General features: G+C 44.9%; 2 protein-coding genes across 6 annotated transcripts in view; both read right to left on the bottom strand.

The window, feature by feature from the left end:
• The window catches only part of LOC111224277 (versican core protein-like), a 31,218-nt gene extending 21,260 nt beyond the window's left edge, over window positions 1-9,958 (bottom strand). The window contains exons 1-6 of the mRNA XM_022748703.1: window positions 9,877-9,958; window positions 8,148-8,225; window positions 6,234-6,680; window positions 4,202-4,376; window positions 3,891-4,018; window positions 2,964-3,260 (exon numbers count right to left, since the gene is read on the bottom strand). Coding sequence (XP_022604424.1) covers window positions 2,964-3,260; window positions 3,891-4,018; window positions 4,202-4,376; window positions 6,234-6,680; window positions 8,148-8,214 — 1,114 coding nt within the window. The 5' untranslated portion in view covers window positions 8,215-8,225; window positions 9,877-9,958. The remainder of the gene's footprint in view (window positions 1-2,963; window positions 3,261-3,890; window positions 4,019-4,201; window positions 4,377-6,233; window positions 6,681-8,147; window positions 8,226-9,876) is intronic.
• A 1,627-nt stretch (window positions 9,959-11,585) lies between these two features.
• LOC111224285 (DNA repair protein XRCC4-like) overlaps window positions 11,586-14,956 on the bottom strand; it is a 28,787-nt gene continuing 25,416 nt past the window's right edge. For 2 of the 5 annotated variants that reach the window (XM_022748712.1, XM_022748711.1), the window contains exon 8: window positions 12,410-12,594. In XM_022748712.1, the coding sequence (XP_022604433.1) occupies window positions 12,492-12,594 (103 nt within the window). In that variant the 3' untranslated portion in view covers window positions 12,410-12,491. Of the gene's footprint in view, window positions 12,595-14,956 lie in introns of all 5 variants that reach the window. The other 3 variants (XM_022748713.1, XM_022748718.1, XM_022748717.1) reach the window with 3 other exon arrangements.

The following is a 14,956-nucleotide window of genomic DNA, read 5'->3' as shown; positions in this document are numbered from 1 at the left end:
CACACACACACACACACACACACACACACACACACACACAATGCCCTCCTTTGTGTAGGTCTAAGTGCTGAGTTCATGTAGTTAATGTCCTGGGAGTATGAGGCTTTGAACGTCACTGACATAATNAGCTCCAGAGAGAAGCCTGAGAGAGGAGATGTAAAACTACACTGAGATGGTTTTTATATCTTCTGATGGATCAACACTTCAAATAAAACACAGAAGAAGAAGAAAATATGGAGCTTTACTTATCTGATTATTTTCTTTATTAACTTTGTCTATAAACTTAAAGTTAAGTTGATATTTTTTATCTGATCAGACTTTGAATGTCGGACTTTTACTTGTTCACTTCTACATCTCCATCGCAGTGTTGGCTGCTGACAGACCTGCAGACTCTGAGTTCTTGTCTGGTCTGGTCTCTCGCAGCACTGAGGAGACCCTGGCTGCGTGTTTGACCCCGCCCAGAGATGATGTCATGCTGTTTGGCGAGCAGCGTTCATCTGGCCGGGCCGGGGTCTGTCCTCATGCTGTCACTTCCCTGTACATTAACTCTCTCTCTCTCTCTCTCTCTCTCTCTCTCTCTCCTGCAGCTCTGCCACCTCGCTCAGAGCTTGGCAGGACACATGCACGGGCCTCAGGTCCAGAAAGTACCTCCATGCTGCCAGACGCTGTTTGCAATTATCTCATCTGTAAAGCATCAGACTCAAAGTGTATGATCACAGAACCTACTTCACACTGCAGACGGAGCTGACCTCGCTCCTGAAGCTTTGTGTTTCTGAGTATCTTTTAATGATGGTGATGTTACTTATGGGAGAAAACGCTCTGTAATCCCCCTCTCCTCCACCTCCTCCTCCCTCCCTCTGTCCGTCTGTCTGTGTTTGGGCTGGGTCCAGCTGTGAAGCATTAGGGACCTGTCCCGTTTCTTCAGTATCTGTGTTAGAGTGCAGTGAGTTGGGTTTTCCCCTCATAAAAAAAAAAAAAAAAACGTGCCCCACCATAAACAGTGCAGTGGGAGTTTATTCTTCTCTTGTTTGGGTTTGTTCTCTGTTTCCACGTCTTCACGCTCGGCTGCTTCTAAACGGCTGTAGATTGTGGATTGTATTTGTGCTGCGACACACCTCAGCGTTTGTGTTTTCCTTGTGACTTCATGATTCATGCGTCAGTGACTTGGACTTTTGGAGCAGCAGGATGAGCCTGGAGCTTCCACGACCTCAATTTATTTCCTTCTTGATACTGGAGCAGATAACTGTAATAATATTCAAAATGCGGATACGAGAACCCAGAGCAGCTTGTTTATCCCTCTGGGACCATTAGTCTGAAAAATCCAAAATCAGCCACTTGAAATTTAAAGATGGCCGCCGTTTCTGGCGCAGGAAACACATATTTTACCACAGAATTAATAGAGTTTGCACTTTAGTCATATGTTTTAAACCATGAGGATGTAAAATTCACAACTCTTCAATTTCCTCAGTTTTATTTGTGAAATTTCATCAAATCAACATAAAATCATTTGCATAAAATAACGTAATTGCAAAGCATTTATTATGAATGATGAACCAAAAGAGTTTGTTAGTTGTTGAGTCTACAATCTACTTGTTTTAACATTAGCTCTCAAGGCTAACTTGCTAGCGCTAGGCTAGCTAGCAAGCTTTTTTGTGAGTAATATTTTTGCTGAAATATACTTTCATTTTTTTTTTTTTTTTTTTACAGTGTGCTAAATTTCACCTGCTACATTGTAAAAATATTTGATTGGACACCTGGATTATTCATATGAGAAAAATAACATTTCCTTGCCAAAATTGGCGGCCATCTTGAATTTTTTAAGTGGCTAACGTGTTTTATCAAAAGGAGGATTTGTGCCATATTTAAAAGATTCCCCTGAAATATGCAGTTAACTGCTGCTTCAACAGCCTTAACTGATCATATTCTGATTTTTATTTATCACTTCAGATAGTTTTTGTTTTCATTCATTTACTTCCTCTCCTTTATGTCTTTATGGTTTTATTTGATGGTAATTTGTTGTTTTTAAATGAGCTCCTTAAATAAAATGACTTGACTTTAAATACCCAACTGCATAAAGCATCTTAAGAAACGACTTGTCCGTGACAGATTTCCTTGTGAGAGACTCTCTGCAGTGGCTGCACATAAATCTGAAGGGTCTGCAGATGATGAACAGAACAGGAAAGGACGGAACATACTGGATAGTTTTCTCCCTCAGGCCTCGTCAAACTATTCAGATTCAATCTGAAGGCCAAGGAAAGTCCCACTGCTTAATACATGATCTATGTAATAACCAATGAGGAGGGCAATCACTGAAGACCACGGCCATAAGTCATCTCTTCATCTCCGTAGGACAGATCCTTAGATAAATATGGTTTTATTAAGTGAGTATCGGGGATTTCCCAAAGTTTCATTTCTGTTGCAAGTTTTTCAGGAGATAAAGCTCTTAAAATTTTCCATTTTCTCATTGTTTTTTTTCATTAAACACAATCAAAATATGCCAAAGAGAGTCATTAGTTAGGTATTGTTTGCCAGATATTTCCTCAGATGTTGTTGGATCATATTTTAAGATCTTGTTTGATTATCTAACATCGTCTGAAAGCTGCTTTCCCACGACTCTCTGGATGTGTAACTCTGGAACACGACAATCCAACAATCACACACGTGTCCCGCAGTGATTGGTCGGGTTTATGAGAGAGCGAACATGAGAGTGCAAAAGTATGAAAGTCATCAAGGAGACTCGTGGTCACTGTCTCCATTTGTACGAAGCCAACAGTGAAGAACCAGAAGCTGCAGTTCCTCTAACGACCACTAGAGTCTGGCTCCAACAGCGAGTCAGTCCCCGTAGACTCCCATGTTAAAATGTCCAACTTTACAGCAGAAATAAACAGCTAAAACAGCTAATTACCTGTTTATATAACTCACTTGTTCACATTTGATTAAGAAGAAGTGTGTTTCAGTCTCACCTTTGAAGCAGAAAGCTCCGTGCCTGTCGGTGGGGTCCGGGAAGCCAGTTTGGTTTTCGTACTTGTAAAGCGTGCGGACGCCCAGCAGGCCTCCCCCGCACTGAGGCTTGGGGACGGTGACGGGGTAGCGGGCGCTGCCGTCGGACAGCCAGCCGTAGTCGCACCGGTTCAGCCCCGCCCTCCAGGCTGCGAACAGCTGACCGGGCGACGCCAGCACGGCCTCCTGCTTCTCGCACTCCTCCCACGCCTGCTGCAAGGTGAGCTTGTCGCTGATGGACGGAGGGTAGAAGACCTCACCTGCAGAAGGTGAGTCGAAGGTTTAGTTCAAGATGAGTCTGTGCTCGGTGGGTTTACACACGTGACCTAAAATTAACACTTTATTCCCCTCATGTGGCTCCGTCGCACATTTACACCAAAGTGCCTTCAAATATTTGTGGAGCAGGTCACAAAGCAATCTCCACTCATGGTCCCCTTACTCATTTGTTCTGGAGCTTTTGACTGTACGACACGATCTTCATCAGCGCATGGAGTTTGTTCAGTTGCACATTTTCAAAAGTGCATGTTGGCTTAAAAGCGACAGATTCTGCTGCTGCTGAGGGTCATGCAAAATGATCGAAAGCTCCACGGTAACAATGAACTCAGTGGCCCTTGAGTGGAGATTGTTTTGCCTCAAAAAAGAAAAAAACGAGGTACAAAAGTAAGTTTTTAAAAAGTCACAATCAGCGAACAAACGTTGGAATCAAGAGCTGCAACAAATGAAGAGAAGAAGAAGAAATGCAGCTGAGAGCACTTTTTAAATATTGATCGCATTGATTGATTTCCAAGCTTTTGTGTTGCGAGGAACAAACCGATGCTCATCAAGACATTGACAGTAGCCGTTTGCTCGTTCTCTTATTTTAAACTTTCAGCTTGTCGTCGTGAAGTTACCGTGTAGTTCGTCTACGAAGCAGTACACGTCGTATTTCTCTGTGGCGTCGCGGACGCCGTATGTTCTCACTCCTGGTCGGCTCATCAGATCACCTGCACAGCCGGGACGAGGGAAGGTGATGGGATACCTGAGGAAACAGTGATTTATGTCAACATGTGTTTCCTAAAAACCTTCTTCTCTTTAAAACAAGAGACTAAATCTGCCAGTGCAATGAGAGAGACGTCAACCTGCTTCCAACAGACGTCAACTTCCTGTTTGTGTTCCAGTTCTTATTTTAAAATCAAACATGCACACACACACACACACACACCTGACTGACTGGTCGGCGAGCCAGCCTGCGTCACACTGGTCCAGGCCGTCCTCAAAAGCCGCCGCCAGCTGTTCAGGTGAAGCGATGGAGGCGCCCGCACCGTGACACGCCTCCACAGCTGCGGGGAAATCCAGAGTGTAGCGGCTGGTGTTCGCCCGGTAGTGGAACACAACACCTGCAGAAAAAAGGATTGACAATCAGAAAAGGAGATTATAGAGAGAGAACATGACCCACCTGATGAATCTCAGTCCAGTGTTCCCGCTCTTTTAGCTCAGTGTTTGGTCTCCACCAGCTGCTGAGGGAAACATCTGGATCTTAACTACAGAGTAAAAGTTTACAAAACTTATAAAACACTGTTAAATGGTGCGATAGAAGAATATAATGTAATGTATCCTGATGGTTGATGCTCCTGTTACTAAATAATATGAATAATATACATTTATACATTTACTTTCTTGTGGAGCGGAGCTGAAACAGTTTCATTGGTGCTGGGTTTGTTGCTCCCTATAGCTCTAGTTTCCTTTTATGATTGTAATTACTTATTTATTTTCCTTTCTAGGTTTTTCATTCATTCATTTTTTTCATTGTGATTCTGCATTTGTTTTTCTTCCTTCTTTTGCTTTTTTCTTTTTTGCAAGAAGAAATGTTGATTTAACTTTCTAATGAAAGTTAGAAATGAAGAAAAGGAGAGAAAAAAAACAACAAAGATTCCTGATCAGTCAATCAGCAGGTCAATAACTGATGGACTAATTCTCCCTCCTGGGTAAGAACAGGTGCACAGCCAGCACCTTGTTACAGGAGGGAATCCCTGAGGTGCAGCCGTGATGAGGCCTCCAGTATAAACAGTGTTCTGTGTGTCGGGGTCACTGTCTCTTCACACGTCGCTCTGCAGTGACTATCGGAGGTTTCTGGGCTCCTGCCATCAAGAGTTCACCCAGTGGAAACCCCACAGTGTTCAGAGGAACATTATCCGTCAGCGGAGCCAGAGACATTTACACAGATTCCACATTAATACTGAACGGGGAGCTCTGTCCAGCAGCTCCTGACAAAGACGCTCCCTATGAGAGACACACAACTCTCCATTTAACCGCTCGCTCTTCTATTCACGTCCTCCGGCGGCTCTGCCAGGATTTCCTCGCAGAGGAGAAATAATCGCCCCATCCAGCTGGAAATAAAGGAGCTAATGACACAACACAACAGTCACATATATTCTGAGGATGACAGCTGAAATAACCGACGGGTTTGTCTTTCTCTGTCCCGACGTGTAACGATGAGGATCTGGAGCTATCCGGTTTCTGTCGGGGACCAGTCTCCGGTGCAAACAGGAAGTATGATGGTGTGACCACGGAGGCTGTCAGGTACAACATGAGCTCTTTATAATCTGACAAACTTTAACAGCAGCTGAATCAGCTGTGATCAGCTCCTGTTTGAGGTGAACACATGCACGTTCAGACGACTGTCACCGTCTCACTGTGACGCTGAGGGAAACTCACAAACAGGAGGAATCTGAATGAAGCTCAGTCTTCGTCTCTTGATCATCGGCGAACTCTCCATGTACATTTGGATTTAATGCTCCGGACACATGGAAGAAGCTACTGAGCACTTTAAAAATCATAGTTTTATAAGTTATTCAAATTGTTTTAACTGATGAGACTGTGTTTATAATCTTATATGTTTTACATTTTCCTTGTGTGTTATTTTTATTACAATTTTGTAATTTCATTGTTTGTCATTTAAATTGTAAACTTTGTTTTGGACTGTGTTCATGAATTGTTTTTTATTGTATATTTACAATCAATAAAAATATTGATTGTTGCAGCTTCACAGAAAGAGTTTGTGCACAAGCTTGAGCTAAGATCCTGGACAGCTCCCTCTCCTCTGAAACATCTGTAAAGTCTTGCCAACGTCACATCTGGATTCACTGAACAAGTTTGTAGACTCCTCATACTGACGCTTAATTTGAGCTGTAAAACTGAGGGATTGTGTGTGTGTGTGTGTGTGTGTGTGTGTGTGTGTGTGTGTGTGTACTCACCGGTGACGCTGAGATTGACGGTGTCCTGCGTGTCCTCCATCCCGTGCATCACCTCGCAGCGGTACAGCCCTGCGTCGCTGGCCCGGAGCCTCACCATCATCAGAGAGGCGTCTCCCACCGACAGCGGGTAGCTCGCCACCGACACCCTGCCCCTGAACTCCTGCCCCACCTTCACCACCCCTCCCTGGGCCACCAGCACCACCTTCTCCTCCTCTCCCTCCAGCTTCGTCCACTTGATCCTCAGCTGCTCGTCGGGACCCGGGGTGTGAAGGTCGTCGGCGGGGAGGAGGGGTCCGGGTGCGGGAGTGGCGGTGGTGTCTGAGGGAGTGTGTGTCAAGGTGCCGGGAGAAACCGCCATGATGGAGAAGTGACACGGCAGCACCACCCGGCCCGACAGAGAGCCCGCTGCCGGCGAGCTCTTCTCCATCCTCATGGAGTTTGGTGGAGCTGGAAAACAGGAGCAGGAGTGAGTGAGACTCAGACTCTGACTCTGTTTGTGTCACTACAACATCTGGATCAGAGGCTGTTAAACGTCTAGACCGCTTCATGTCCGGGGGTTTTCTACTTCTCTACATTTTATCCATCTATCTGAGTGAATCAAACAGACTCATAAAAGCTGTTTAGCTGTTAAAGGACCGAGAGGAAATGAACTGTGAAAACTGAGGACGTGTCTGTGACCGGAGCGAGGCCCACACGAGGAATGAGGAAGATGACTGATAAAACAAAACTGTAAGTCAGAGGATGACCAACGTTATTACGACCCGTCCTGAGGAGAACATGAATCTGTGAACCGGAGTTCATCACAATTCATCCACAGCTGTAGACATCATGAAGTGAAGTGCTGAACGAGCCGGTCCACAGTGGAGCCAGCTGCTAGCTCGGCTAAAAACAGGCCACAGGCTAATTCTGTCATATTACATTTCTCTTTTAAAAGGTCGTGTGTACAAACGGAGGAAACCAAGAGGAAAATGAAGTTGAAATTTGTGTCTGTCATAACTATTCTACAAGATAAAAAGTGGAAAAGTTCCCTTTGTTATTTTGCACACACTTTGTAGACGGCCCCTAAGTTTAGCTCCTGAGTTTCCTGTCCACTATCATACAAGGTGTCAGGTTTCAATACAGGATCATAGAGTAAAAATAAAACCTGAGCAACATCAGACTCTATCCTGCGCCGCACAACAGATCCAGTAGGAGGCGCCACAGTCGCCTGATGGTTCAGGAGAATATTTCCTGTGTCGCTGCAAAGTCGACTGTCAAATTAAGAGAAAAACTCAGAAGAAAAATGGAGAAATAAAGGAATCTTAAAGAAAGAAAATTAATAATAATTTAAATCAGCTCGTCCTCTCTGCTGTAGGTGGATGTTTCAAACGCTCCGTCAGCTCGTCCTCTCTGCTGCTGAAAACTACAAGCTCTTCATTCACAACTGCAGCCCACAACCAAAAGAAATCTTCTTCTTCTAATAATAATTCTGCTTCAAAACCAGCTCGACACTCAAGGGCTCCACCTGGTGGCGCAAGCATCGACACTGCGGCGTAGAGAAAACATCTTACACCAGTGTATTTGAAATATAAATATCACCTGCATGGAAAGAAATTAAGATGCAGTCGCAGATGAACCTGTTGGCTGAAGTAAAGTGTAAAATTGTGTGTGTGAAGCAGCTTTAATAAAGAAAGATGAACTGATGGGAGGTTGGTGGAGACGTGTGAACACTGGCAGCAGAGGTCAGACTCCACACGTGTCTGAGTGTGATCACTGGAAAACGTGTTCACAGTGATGCTCAGAGCAGAGTGGACGTGTGCTCTGTCATTTTCCACTTTGTCAGTCTTGGACCTTGCAACACGAGTTGTTATAAATAAATAGAAGCAGGTGGGCGGGGACAGAGTTTGGCGTCAGGCCTCACATCACGTGACTCACCTGGTTGAGGACGAGCGGCGCACAGACACACCAGACAGAGCAGGTGTGTGAGGACGTGAGGAAACATCTCAACACGATCTGTGGACAGAGACAGAGTCAGAGACGCTGGATCACATGGTCTTATAGGATTTCTATTGCTGCAGTGATTGGCAACTATTTTGGGAATCAATAAATTATTTTAGTTTTGGAAATATTCTGTTCCAGATTCTCAGACGTGAGGATCTGATGCCACATATGATAATTACCTGAATATCTTTGGACCGCTGGCTGAATTAAACTAGTGATTTGAATTCATTTCCATTTCCTGTGGAAAGTTTTAACAGGAACTTTCTGTATTTTCTGACATTTTACAGACAGAACAGTGGATGGATAGAAAGACGTGACCTTCAGAGAATCTATAAACGTCTTATTTTGTCCAACCAACTTAAAAAAAAACACAGAAATATTTGATAAATTATTAAATGAGACAGAAAAAGAAATGCAAATTCTCACACTGAAGAAACAGGAAAACAATGTTTGAGCATTTTTACTTTAGCTTCTGATTAATTTCCCATTGAACCGATTGGCTCTGGATCCGAGGACTTCTTCTACTATCGAATGCAGGTATATTCATCCACTCAGTTACCAGTTTACTCTCCCAGCTCAATGATGCAGTCTGACTCTAATTCAACAGTCCTCCTGTTCTAATGGTCACACAGGTGTAGCTTCACCTGAGTGATCATGTTGGAGGCTGCAGTTTGTGTTTCCATCATTTTGTCCCATTTATTTCAATGAGACTGAAACTAAATAACTGAAAATACCGGATTGATCACAGGACTGTTGTATCAGACTGAATGTGTTTCACCTACTAACAAAGGGAAGTACTTTTACAGTCTGGAGGTACTTGTACTTTGGGTATTTTCATTTATGCTACTTTACTTTATTCTTGACTCCACTACAGATGTTTAACAGCTTTAGTTACTTGTTACTTTGCAGTTTCAGCTTTTAGAAACAAAACATGTTTCACTGATTATAAATCAAATCAAATCATAAAAAGCAGTTAAATGAGTTCCGGTCTGCAGCAGCCACAACAGGAAACCCTGATTATATGTAAATACATCAGTAATAATGACCCAATAATATAAATAATGATGTCACACTCTGAAAGGAACCATTCATCAGAATTTACACTTTTACTTTTGACACTTTAGGAACATTTCTGCTTTAACTTGAGAGAAGAATCAGTGAGTTTCCTCCACCACTGACGAACTGGAATGTGTGAACCTGCTGATTGTAGAAATGAATGAATATAATTATTTTGCCGTGGGATGATCAAACAGCGAAATGTCTCTACATTCACATTTAGTTCTTATCTCTTCTTTGTTTTTATCTGACACCAGAGATAACGAAGCAAACAGTGAAAAACGAGTCCAGATGTGGCCACAGCTGTGTCAGTCTCAGACCCAGATCACAGAGCATCTGCGGTGATAACGCTTATCCACTGATCAGCTGGTTAAACTGATCTAATTGGTCCCAAGTGTCACTTTAATCAATGACCTCTTTTTTATCAGTGTGGGAACATTCCCGCCCACCCGGAGGATCTGTCCTCCGGTGCTGGTCCGGATCAGAATCTTCAGGTCACAGCATCAGATGCGGATGATGAACATGATGAACATCTCATGAAAATGATTTTTAAACTGAAATCTTTACAGAAATTACAGCGAGAAAAAAACAAAAATCACCATCTTACCTTTTAAATCTTTGTAAAGTGAGAAAATCCAGTTCGTCTCTTGAACTTCTCCAGACTAAAGTCCCGCAGCTCCCGGGACGCGCGTGTTTCTGCGGCTGCTCTCTCACTGACTCTGCGCTCGGTCCGGACTCCTCCAACCTCTCAGCACCGCCTGCAAGTTCAAATCCACTTGACTCTCGCTATTATCCAGACATTAAGGGAGAGGAGGGGCACGTCCGTACAACGCCCATTGGAGAGGGGGCGGAGGGAGGGGCGGAAGTAAGACTAGAGAAAGCCTGAGTCGGGGAGAGAGAGGGAGAGAGAGTCTACACCAGACATTAAAGGGTCACTACTGATTTCACATTTAAAAAAAAAAAAAGCTCCAAAAACACTGGATACTACATTTCCCACAATGCAACTCAATGTAAAGAGTGATGTAAAGATCAAACAGGTTTATGTTCTGAATTATCTCAACTTTGTTTCTGAGAAATCAGGTTTTATCTGTCAGTTTGATGGACGGCTCTAAAGACTACGATACCCATAAGCCTCAGCTGCATGTGCTCTGGAGAAGACGCCACAATCAGAGCTGTAGAAACCTGCAGCTTTCCTCCCTGCTGGCTTTGCTCATAGCTAACAGGATTTTAAACTCTGTAATTGGATGTTGATGCTGAAATGCACCATGGGAACTGTAGTTAACTTCTTCAATGAAGTTTTTAATTGAAGATTTTCAACTGTCACCAAACAAAAAAATGAATGGGAATAGTTCCTCCCACTTTGCAACTCTAATACCCCTCCCCCCCCTGGTAAACACAGGTCTTGGTCCTGGTCTGAAGGACCAAGACCACAATGTGCTTAGCTTGCACAAACAGCAGCAGCTGCGGACCGCGTGAACGAGGAGTCACGGCTGAAAAGACGAGCAGTAAATCATCATTTATTTCCCGCCTTTCACCAGCTGGTCAAATCAAACACAGAACAAGAGTCTGTGCCTCAAGTCCTGGAGAGACAGTGAGATCTGGTCCAGGGCGGACCGGAGTCTGAGGAACAGAGTCACGCGTTTGAAGTCTGATCAGATGAGCAACGCTACAAAGGAACTTATCACAGCTACAATCATTCGTTTCCCGACAGTTGTTAGGGAAACAGCGAAAAGCAAGACAAAAGGAATTTACCCAGAATGTGGACCAGCCTGTTTCTGATTGGCTAACACAGTCAGCTGCAGGAGGATGATGATGATGATGATGATGATGCTGCTGTGTTCACATGACTTCATCTCACCCACAAAAATCCCCCTTTTCCCACACAGATTAAAACACTGATAGAAAATCCAGAGTGCAGGTCGGACGCTGGAACAAACCAGAAGCAAAAAGGTTTAATTCTTATATTTTCTGATTCAGATTCGACTGAATCAAGAAAACCTGTGAAGGTTATTTTAATGACGTTCCCCTTTAAAGATCATTTCAATCAAATAAAACAAACATCAATGACCACTTCGTAGTTAAACAGTGAACATTTACATCGTTTATTTGGTACAAATATTAAAAAGACAGATGTGTAAATATGTAGAAAAGCAGTTCATGACGTTGTGAATGTAAAACTACAGACAGGAGGCGAGTTACAGCAGCAGCAGGATGAGAAGCTGAGAGCAGAGGTCTGATGCACGTGATGTGGTCAGTGTTTTAACGTGTCGGATCGTCATAGCTAACGAGCGCCTGAGTCTTTATCTTAAACTTTATCTTAAAACAAGATTTAAAGAGTTGTAGGAAAAATATTGTTTGTTTGAAACGTTGCATGAATGTAGTCGACGCTTTTCCGTCTGTGACGCTGCAGGACGAAGAAGCAGAACCACGAAGACTCGCTCTGAACTTTTCACTTGGGCTTGTGAGCAAACAGAGGAAGAAGCTGGATCCACACATGCAGCTCATGACGTACAGGTAGGTCTACCTGTCTGCAGCAGGACCCTGACCACGTGTTTCCTGATCGGACTCCACTCTCATTCGTCTCTGCCTCCGACACTCAGTTGAATCTGTTGATTTGATGGTGCAGCTCCGGTGGTTAAAGTTTGGGTCGACTTCAACAGAGAAAGCTTTGGTTCATTGTTTTGGGTTAAAGTGACTCCTACATCGAGATGATGCAACATTTGTGGCCGTGGTTCCGTTAATAAACACTTGGTTACGGTTGTGAAATGATTGTGGTCGAAGCTGGTTGGAAACGACAAATTCAATCGACGCCGACCTCCTGCATTTCCCTCCTCGGATCACAGGCTGTCCTACTGTAACCCGTCTCCTCTCTCTGTTCCCGACATCGTTAATTAGCGGGTCACTTGAATGTAAACAGATGTTGTTTTGGGGGGATTCAGGGCCGTTCTTCTTCTCTTTACTTTAGCTAGACTTCCTGATGAATAAAAACGGGCTGTAATCAGACCTCTGCTCTCGTCACCCTCCATCAAAACACAGAGGAAACGAACTTTCACTCGTCACCGTCTGTTTCCTTAAAAACAAGTTTCCTATAATCCCTGACCTTTAATCCGAACATTCAGTGTAAAAATATCAGAGCGTTACCAGTCTACATCAGAGCTGTGATCATGTGATCCTGTGATCATGTGATCATGTGATCCTGTGATCCTGTGGGTCTGTGAAGGGTCAGAAGTCCTCAAACAGGTCCTCAGCCTCCGAACGCGCTGCCGCAGCATCTGCAGGGCGCTGGGGGGTCGGCTGCTTACTGGATCCTGCAGGGGAGTCGCTCCTGTGCAACACACACACACACACACACACACACACACACACACACACACACACACACACACACGCAGGACAGTGGGCTAATGAGGCTGATTTACAGGAGTTTTCCTGTTGAGACGGGAAGTGGATCATGTGGCCCATAAGGAGCGAGACTGGAAACACATGGGCGACTTTTATACCTGTGTGTAAATAGGTGTGTGTGTGTGTGTGTGTGTGTGTGTGTGTGTGTGTGTAATAGTGGCCCAGCAGCTCCCACATCTGAAGTGGTCCACATCAAATACTAGACTCGACTACCTGTGTGTGTTTCCACGTGGAGGCTCGTGTTGGTCTCCGGTCTTTTTCTTTGAGAAGCTCAAATATTCTGACTTCACTTGAATGTTGCATCATGAGACATTCAAGAGCGAGCAAACTGAGTTTCAGAGATACAGAGGACGGAGATGGTGGAGGCTCCAGTTTTCAGTCTTCAAGGAACAGTTTGACGTTTTTGGAAATGTCACACTCATGTCTACACAGCAGCGTGTTAGCTTAGCTTAGCATAAAGACTGGAAACAGGTGGAAACAACTAGCCTAGCTGAGACTGTCCTGTAAGAAACGAGCCCACAGGTCGTCTGTGCAGCAGCTTATCATGACATCATAGTTAGGTTTTGTTGCTAGGCGACATCTAGTGGTCGTAGTAACTGTGACAGGAGCGAAGGAGAACTCACTGTAGTTTGTTGTTAATGAATCAGCCTCCAAACCAACAAAGTAAAAACCAGCTGCAGCGATGACACGACGTGCGTCATCGCACAGTTACAACCATGAATCACCTGTGACTCACAGTGAGGAAACCACCTGAGTGTGGAGTTGCTCTCAGCTCTACAGAGCGTGTCAGAGCTGTCACCTAACAGGTGGATCCCTCGTGGTCCGACATATCCCAAGATTCATTGGGCGCAGGTAATGAAAGCAGACAACACCGACAGAGAGCCTGAGGATCACACTGTTAAACGTCCGTGTTGTTGGAAAAAAGTGACTTGTTGTCAAGGTTGCTAGGAGACGGGCGCCGTGCTTTGCGACACAATGGAAATCTCCGTGTGATCGTCTGATTTGGGTTCGGCCTTCGCGGCCACAGTCAGGGAGCAGCTGGTGAACACAGCGGAGCATCTAGCAGCTACAGAGCCAGATGTTTCCCTCTGCAGCTGCTGGAGACCAAACACAGAGCTAAAAGAGCGGGAACACGGGACTCCCCGACTTGTTTCTGCTGCCCCCAAGTTATCTCAGGTGTAAGCGTCTGTGCTGTAGAAAATGCTCATGGTAGAAACACACCACATCTGGATGTGGACTCTGTGGATGTGTGTCCAGGTTTACAGGAAGCCTCAGGACGAGACGTGTGTGTTTCTGCTTTTACTGAAGCCGGGGATCAGAAACACGAGCTTCAGAGACAAAAGCAGAAAAAGGAAGGAATGAAAAAAACCGTGTTGGCTGCACAAGATCAACAGAACCTCCTTTTTCTCCCGCTGCACACCGCCCAACACAGAACTCCTCTCACCTCTCACCTCTCACCTTTACTGTGAGTGAGAACGACTCACGAACCTGAGCCCAAGGTGACCCGAGGACCACCCACCACCCATCCACAGACGCACCGAGTCGCCTGATTCTACACACTCCACCAACAGAACTGGTTCTGAGACCAGAACACACACACGGCCGATCCTCTCCCTCTGATCCGGCCTGAGCAGAGCGATAATGAAGAAGAAAAAGAGCGTGTTTGAGACGGAGGAGAGAGAGAGAGAGAGAGAGAGAGAGAGGAGAGAGAGAAGAGAGAGAGAGAGGAGAGAGAGAGAGAGAAGAAGAGGCCTCGAGCTCGTTGAATATATTACCAACTGTAATTGACAAACCGGCGCTGTGCGCTGCGACGCACGTTAAACAGGAAACAAGAGACGTGTTAGTGTGGACGGGGACTGCTCCGCGCCACCCGACTCAACACATGGGGCGGTGGGTGGGCGTGGGTGGTTGGGGGGTGACGAGAGCGGTTTCAACCCCGAGAGGTGAGGCTAAGCTCGGGGGAGCGGGCACACGGGAGCCCCCACACGGAGCCGGTCTGGTGACAACATGAACTCTGGTCTGCGGTTGTTACGACACTCGGAGGTTCAGGTTTGGACCGAGACGGGAAGAAGGAGCGGTTTGTACAAAATGAAGAGAAAATTTAACAACAAAGTCGAAACGCTTAAAGGTTCAGTGCAACTGAAGTACAACAAAAAAACATGTTCCCCATTAACTGTGGTGGTGGATCCACACTCAGTGTTTGCTCAGGTTTGTTTCATTTCTCCACCACAGAGCTGAACAGGATTTCATCTGTGCTGTTGACAGCATTCAGACATAAAAAAAAA

This window comes from Seriola dumerili, unplaced genomic scaffold (assembly GCF_002260705.1).
Source record: "Seriola dumerili isolate Sdu_G_001 unplaced genomic scaffold, Sdu_1.0 BDQW01000128.1, whole genome shotgun sequence".
Classification (NCBI taxonomy): domain Eukaryota; kingdom Metazoa; phylum Chordata; class Actinopteri; order Carangiformes; family Carangidae; genus Seriola; species Seriola dumerili.
The sequence above is the reverse complement of the archived record's forward strand: the minus strand, read 5'-3'. Positions and strand labels throughout refer to the sequence as shown.